This window comes from Austrofundulus limnaeus, unplaced genomic scaffold (assembly GCF_001266775.1).
Source record: "Austrofundulus limnaeus strain Quisiro unplaced genomic scaffold, Austrofundulus_limnaeus-1.0 Scaffold718, whole genome shotgun sequence".
In the NCBI taxonomy this organism is placed as follows: Eukaryota; Metazoa; Chordata; class Actinopteri; order Cyprinodontiformes; family Rivulidae; genus Austrofundulus; species Austrofundulus limnaeus.
In genome coordinates this window covers 206,263-213,555 of record NW_013953120.1, presented here as the reverse complement: position 1 = coordinate 213,555, position 7,293 = coordinate 206,263, and the positions used below count along the sequence as shown (strand labels likewise).

The 7,293-nt window shown below is 46.9% G+C and overlaps 1 protein-coding gene across 11 annotated transcripts in view; it reads right to left on the bottom strand.

Annotated features, from left to right (window-relative positions):
- Positions 1 to 6: 6 nt before the first annotated feature.
- The window catches only part of LOC106532107 (rap1 GTPase-activating protein 2), a 26,117-nt gene continuing 18,830 nt past the window's right edge, over positions 7 to 7,293 (bottom strand). For 4 of the 11 annotated variants that reach the window (XM_014028102.1, XM_014028105.1, XM_014028104.1 and 1 more), the window contains 18 exons: positions 6,737 to 6,943; positions 6,549 to 6,652; positions 6,210 to 6,288; positions 6,072 to 6,125; positions 5,909 to 5,992; positions 5,705 to 5,805; positions 3,791 to 3,920; positions 3,404 to 3,559; positions 3,225 to 3,296; positions 2,847 to 3,152; positions 2,621 to 2,725; positions 1,362 to 1,447; positions 938 to 1,039; positions 762 to 849; positions 563 to 623; positions 410 to 480; positions 189 to 218; positions 7 to 99 (listed from right to left, as the gene is read on the bottom strand). In XM_014028102.1, the coding sequence (XP_013883556.1) occupies positions 207 to 218; positions 410 to 480; positions 563 to 623; positions 762 to 849; positions 938 to 1,039; positions 1,362 to 1,447; positions 2,621 to 2,725; positions 2,847 to 3,152; positions 3,225 to 3,296; positions 3,404 to 3,559; positions 3,791 to 3,920; positions 5,705 to 5,805; positions 5,909 to 5,992; positions 6,072 to 6,125; positions 6,210 to 6,288; positions 6,549 to 6,652; positions 6,737 to 6,943 (1,818 nt within the window). In that variant the 3' untranslated portion in view covers positions 7 to 99; positions 189 to 206. The other 7 variants (XM_014028106.1, XM_014028107.1, XM_014028103.1 and 4 more) reach the window with 6 other exon arrangements.

The window sequence follows — 7,293 nt, the reverse complement described above, 5'->3', positions numbered from 1 at the left end:
GTGTGTGTGTGTGTGTGTGTGTGTGTGTGTGAGTCCATCAGTGTGTGCAGACTTTTGTCTTCTGTGGTTTTCTGACAGATGATCCTCATGAATCATTTCCTAAAAAGCAGAAAAGAATTAAAGGTGAGACAACAACACAAACAAAAACAAACAAACAAACAACAAAGGCAAAGCAGAGTGAAACAAACCTTCAGGAGTCGTCAGCTTCAGTTTCCCTGCTGACAAACAGGAAGCAGAAACATTTAGAGGGCAGGAGAACATGGAGCTACCTGCTGCTCAGTCTGTTAGTAAAATATCTCTTTTTTAACAGCACAGTGAAGACAAACATGATAAACAACTGTGCAACAATTCAAAACAAACAAACAAACAAACCTAAACTGATAAAAGCCTGTAAATAATTTAGACTCACTGCAGACGAGTGGCTCAGTCTGTCGAAGCGGAACTTCAGGTTGGATCTGGGAGAGTTTCTGTTCTTCAGCTCTGCAGCAGGAAGAAAAGCATCGATCAGACAGAGGAGGAGGAGGATGTGATGAGGAAGGTGATGAAGGTGAGGAGGATGAACCTGTGGGGCTGCGGGACATGATGAGTGGAGAGGAAGGCTGGCTGTCCGCCGCCGCTGCAGCCTGAGGACCAGAGAGGAAACAAGTCTGAAACAACTGTAATGACTCAACAGCACCCCCACCAGGTCAGACTGCTCACTACAGCCTGATTCATCCACCCTAAAAACAAACAAGACGCTTGTTGTTGTTTGTTTGTCTCACCAGCTGAGTGTCGTCAGCAGGGAGGCTGAAGCTGCAGGTGCTGGAGGTCGACCTGGAAATCTTACTGCTCTCCTTCTTCACGTGAACCCTACAAACAAACAAACAAACAAACATGTAAACAAACAGTTGTGCTGCCTGTTTCCTCTCAGTCTGAGACAGAACAGGAATAAGCTCACCTGCCTCGTAGCCCCGCCTCCGGAGAGCTGGGATTGGACGACAGTTCTGACCTCACCTCCAGTGTCGGGTGGCAGCCGTCCAAGCTGCGCTGCTCGCTGAGACTGAAACATTCAGGATGTTTATCAAATCAGCTGATTTATAAAAACATTTAGTTCTGACCAACAGAAAGAATGTCAAGGTTCTTCAAAACCAATCAGATACCTCCTGAGAACCAATCAGATACCTCCTGAGAACCAATCAGATACAATCAGATACCTCCTGAGAACCAATCAGATACAATCAGATACCTCCTGAGAACCAATCAGATACCTCCTGAGAACCAATCAGATACATCCTGAGAACCAATCAGATACCTCCTGAGAACCAATCAGATACAATCAGATACCTCCTGAGAACCAATCAGATACCTCCTGAGAACCATACCTTCGGTGTTTGTCCGTCTGGCTGTCGATGCTCAGCAGTCGAGGGAAAAGAACCGACCGTCTCTTCACCGGTGATTTTACATTAGTCTAACAAAGGAAACACAGAACAACAATCTATTAACAGCTGTATAAAATCTGATGAGTCACAGTAACCATTTGATAAAATCTGCTTAGTCAGGGTAACCGCTGGATAAAATCTGCTGAGTCAGAGTAAATGCTGGATAAAATCTGCTGAGTCACAGTAACTTTTTGATAGAATCTGCTGAATCACAGTAAACACTTGATTAAAATCTGCTGAGTCACAGTAACCTTTGATAAAATCTGTTGAGTCACAGTAACTTTTTGATAGAATCTGCTGAATCACAGTAAACACTTGATTAAAATCTGCTGAGTCACAGTAACCTTTGATAAAATCTGATGAGTCAGAGTAAATGCTGGATAAAATCTGCTGAGTTACAGTAATTTTTTGATAGAATCTGCTGAATCACAGTAAACACTTGATTAAAATCTGCTGAGTCACAGTAACCTTTGATAAAATCTGATGAGTCAGAGTAAATGCTGGATAAAATCTGCTGAGTCAGGGTAACAGCTGGATAAAATCTGCTGAGTCACAGTAACTGCGGTGTAAAATCTGCTGAGTCGCAGTAACTGTTTGATAGAATCTGCTGAATCACAGTAACCACTTGATTAAAATCTGCTGAGTCGCAGTAACCTTTGATAAAATCTGATGTCACAGTAACTGTCTTATTAAAACTGCTGAGTCACAGTAACCTTTGATAAAATCTGATGTCACAGTAACTGTCTTATTAAAACTGCTGAGTCACAGTAACCTTTGATAAAATCTGTTGAGTCACAGTAACCTTTGATAAAATCTGATGAGTCAGAGTAAATGCTGGATAAAGTCTGCTGAGTCAGAGTAAGTGCTGGATAAAATCTGCTGAGTCGCMGTAACTGTTTGATAGAATCTGCTGAATCACAGGACCACTTGATTAAAATCTGCTGAGTCACAGTAACCTTTGATAAAATCTGCTGAGTCACAGTAACTGTCTTATTAAAACTGCTGAGTCGCAGTAACCTTTGATAAAATCTGCTGAGTCACAGTAACTGNACCTTTGATAAAATCTGCTGAGTCACAGTAACTGTCTTATTAAAACTGCTGAGTCGCAGTAACCTTTGATAAAATCTGCTGAGTCACAGTAACTGCTGGATAAAATCTGCTGAGTCGCAGTAACTCATTTAAATGTGATTGAATATGCTCACCTCGACGCTCAGGTGTGCCAGACCGCCCCCACTCAGACTGGTGGGCAGTCCTGCCCCGCCCCGTGACATTGTTTCCATGGAGACGCTCCGCCCTTTCATTGCTCTCTGACATAAAAACAGGAAGTTAGAAGCTCCACATGGATTATTTTAAAAATAAAGTAGAAAATCCTGAACTAAAAACATTTTTCTAAGTTTTATTGATTCTAACATTCAAACGGAACCGGACCTTGATGGACTCCAGCAGCCCTCCGTGGGCGTGGCCGTTCTCCCCTCGCTCCTCCTCCTCCTCACCTGAGCTCAATCCCAGCATGCTTTGGGAGCGTCTCTGCAGCTCGTCCAGGAGTCCGTCCAGCAGGGCGGCCCGGGTCCGCTCCTGAAACGGGTCCAAAGAGCAGAAAAGCTGAGCTTGGTTTCTGTGTGTGTCGCCCCCTGCTGGTGCGTTTACCTCCAGGCGAGCGAAGCGTTCGCTCTTGTAGCTCGCCAGCTCGGCGTTGATGAGTTTAGTCAGCAGGAAGTCTCTGAAGTCCGGACCCTGAAAATAAAAACATCAGTTTACCTTCAGAACACCTGAAGGTTGTCACCTGGTGAAAAACTGCAGGCTCACCTTCTGAAAGACGGCTGGGTTCGGGAGGGGTGGGCCGAACGGTGGGACATCTTCTCTGGCTGTGACTGACACCTGTCAATCAAAGGTTTGACTTCAATGTTTTTAGTTTTGTAAACAGGAAGTGAACTGGTTTATAACGTCCTAAAGTTCTGTTGGCATGCAGCAGTCAGTACCAGTACCTTATAGCAGGTGTGGTCCGAGCAGGGCTCCTCCACCTGCACCAGGACAAAGGCGTGCAGGAAGTTGGAGGCTATCATGTCAGGGACGAAGGGCGTGGCCTGTTCTTGGAACACCACGGTGACGATGTCATTTCCTATGTGTCGTTTCCTCTGCAGCTGAGTGACATCATCATCACAAGTCTTCAAACCATTACATCATGACATCAGCACTTATGTCAGGTCATGTGACATCATGCAGCGTCCGGTCATCATGACTCATCACTTTACAGCATCAGTGTGACTCTCGACACAGAGACAACAAAAACAAACTCAGTGGTTTTCCTGACCAGAACGTAATAATAAACAAACTAATTAAACCACTGTAACTTGCTGAGTCATGCTGTCTACCTGCTGTGTGTCTCCTTCAGTGAAGGGCAGTTTGGTGGACACGTGGAACATGACCTCCTGTCCTCTATGGACTGTATAGATGGACTGAGCACCCGTCTGACCGTGACACACATCCAGACCGCCCCGGAACCTACAGAGACCAGCAGAGACCAGTTGAAGTTTTTTTAAATTATTCCTCTTCCTGGTTTGTGGACAAACTGGGACTTCCTGCCCTCCTAAAACGAAGGAGGCTGGGCTGGTGTGTGAGGTTGAGAGGTTCCAACTGGATATAGTCGGACTCACCTCGACACACCTCCTTCTGGAGTTGCCCATGCTGAGAGACACCGAGCAGGAGTGGGCATACTTATTGCCCCCCATCTTAGTGCCTGTACGTTGGGGTTCACCTCGATGAATGAGAGGGTAGCCTCCGTCCAGCTACGGGTGGGGGGACGGGTCCTGACTGTTGTTTGTGCCTATGAGCCTAACAGCAGCTCAAATTACCCACCCTTCTTGGAGTCCTTGGAGGGGTGCTGGAGAGCGCTCCTAACAGGGACTCCCTCGTTCTGCTGGGGGACTTCAACGCTCATGTAGGTAATGACAGTGAGACCTGGAGAGGCGTGGTTGGGAGGAACGGCCCCCCGATCTGAACCTGAGCGGTGTTTTGTTATTGGACTTCTGTGCTCATCATGGATTGTCTATAACAAACACCATGTTCAAACATAAGGGTGTCCATTTGTGCTCTTGACACCAGGACACCCTAGGCCGCAGTTCGATGATCGACTTTGTTGTCGTTTCATCTGATCTAACCTAATCAAGGTGGTGGTCCCCCTATTTGAAAACGRGGACCATAGAGTGTGTTCCAACTATAGGGGGATCACACTTCTGAGCCTCCCTGGTAAGGTCTATTCAGGGGTCCTGGAGAGGAGGGTCCGTCGGATAGTCGAATCTTGGATTCAGGAAGAGCAGTGTGGTTTTCGTCCTGGTTGTGGAACAGCGGACCAGCTCTACACCCTCAGTATGGTCCTGGAGGGTTCATGGGAGTTCAACCAGTCTGCATGTGTTTTGTGGACTTGGAGAAGGCGTTCGACTGTGTCCCTCGGGGACTCCTGTGGGGGTTACTCTGGGAGTATGGTGTACCAGGCCCATTGATATGGGCTGTTGGGTCCCTGTAGGACCGGTGCCAGAGCTTGGTCCACATTGCTGGTAATAAGTCCGACTTGTTTCCGGTGAGAGTTGGACTCCACCAAGGTTACCCTTTGTCACCGATTCTGTTCATAACTTTTCTGGACAGAATTTCTAGGAGCAGCCAAGGTGTTGAGGGGATCCTTTTTGGTGACCTTAGGATCACATCTCTGCTTTTTGTGGATGATGTGGTCCTATTGGCTTCATCAGATCCTGATCTCCAGCTCTCATTGGAGCGGTTCACAGATGGGATGAGGATCAGTGCCTCCAAATCCCAGACCATGGTCTTGAGCCAGAAAGGGTAGGGTGTTTTTGTCCGGGTCAGGGAGGAGGTCCTGCCCCAAGTGGAGGAGTTTAAGTATCTCAGGGTCTTGTTCATGAATGAGGGAAGAATGGAGCAGGAGATCAACAGGTGGATTGGTGCTGCGGGCGTTGTACCGGTCTGTAGTGGTGAAGGTTTACCGATCGGTCTACGTTCCTACCCTCATCTATGGTCAGGAGCTTTGGGTAGTGACTGAAAGAAGGAGATCACAGATCCAAGCAGCTGAAATGAGTTTCCTCTGCAGGGTGGCTGGACTCTCCCTTAGAGATAGGGTTCTTATCTTATCAACTGAATAAATATTTAACTCTGGAACAAAACAGATCAAATATAAGAAGAAAACTTTCACGTAGCTGACTCTAACTTTTTATCTTTGTTGTTTATATTGTAGTTTGTGTTTTTGTTTATGTTGTTGTTGTTTGTGTGATGTTCACCCCTTGAAGTCCTTCAGATCCACAGTGTCTCCCAGAAGCTGCAGGAACTCAGTGAAGGCCGGAGTCTCCTCGTTGTTTGAGAACAGCTGCTCCTCCGACACCTGACAGACAGGTGAGGCAGACTCCATCAGACACCTGTCAGACTGATGGAGTCTGCCTCAGATAGAAACTATGAAGCCAGGGTTCAGGTGAGTCTGTGCGCACCTGTCCTAATCTTTGGTAGACGACTCCAAACTTGAAGGTGTTGTTCAGCTCGTGTTCATCGTAGTTAAGTATCAGCTGAGAGGCCTTCAGACAGAGGAACAGCTGAAATCAGCCGAAGGAGGTTCCAGCAGGACTAAAGCTCAGGTGTGTTTAAGGATCTCACCTTTGGGTAAAGAACCGGAGTGAAGCGGAGCGAGGCGGGTTCATCACACAGCAGCTTCAGCAGAAACAACATCCAGGTTAAACATCTGTTTTTATTTATTTCACACAGTTTTAGGATGAGCTCTAATAAGATGTTCACCTTGGCCAGTTCAGGTACGCTCGGGATGTCTGTCAGCTCCACCAGAGGTAATCTGTCATAAACACTTTTCATCTGACACCTGAAAGACAAGACACAGACCTAAACCTGGACCAGGAACAGGACCAGTCCAAACTGGGACCTGTTTGCTGCCTCCATCTGATGAAAAGTTTGTAAAACATTCGGACGGATCAGAAGCTAAAGTGACTTCATGTTTTTATTTCTTTACTTTGTTTAGCAGCTGCAGGTGTCGCCACCTGCTGCTCATCAGGTAGACTGCAGCTGAGGGTGTGGCAGGTAACAAACAGGTAAGGCTCACCTGTTGTTTGTGTTTATATTTACCTGACGACAACATGGAGGTACTCCTGATCATTTTCCTCTTCGTGTCTCACAGAGAGCAGAAGGTTTCCCAAACTGCCAGCAGAGCAGAAGAAGTTCAGATGTTCCTGAGAGACAGAAGCAGGTTACAGGTGAGCAATAAACACTGTTACACCTGAATAAACAAACAAACAAACAAACACAAGCCTCACCCTGCCCAGGAAGTGTTTCCTGTACGCCCGCGCAGCCTCATTTATTGCCTCCAGCTGGTACCCACAATCCCCTGGAGGAGTTTCTCCTCCCTCCTTTTCCTCACTGTTGCTCACCTTAGAGGTGGGCGGAGCCTCAGGGTCCTCAATCCAGTAACCTCCGAACTGAGGCAGGATGACCTGAGGGTACGGTGGTCCTCGCTCCAACACCTGTTACACATCAGGATTCTGTCACTTCTGCTTCACCTCCTGGAGACCCAGAACTGAAGTACCACACACCCTTTAGCTACTGTTAGCTCCTGGTTAGCCTTTAGCTACTGTTAGCTCCTGGTTAGCCTTTAGCTACTGTTAGCTCCTGGTTATCCTTTAGCTACTGTTAGCTCCTGGTTAGCCTTTAGCTACTGTTAGCTCCTGGTTAGCCTTTAGTTACTCTTAGCTCCTGGTTAGCCTTTAGCTACTGTTAGCTCCTGGTTAGCCTTTAGTTACTCTTAGCTCCTGGTTAGCCTTTAGCTACTGTTAGCTCTTGGCTAGCCTTTAGCTACTGTTAACTCCTGGTTAGC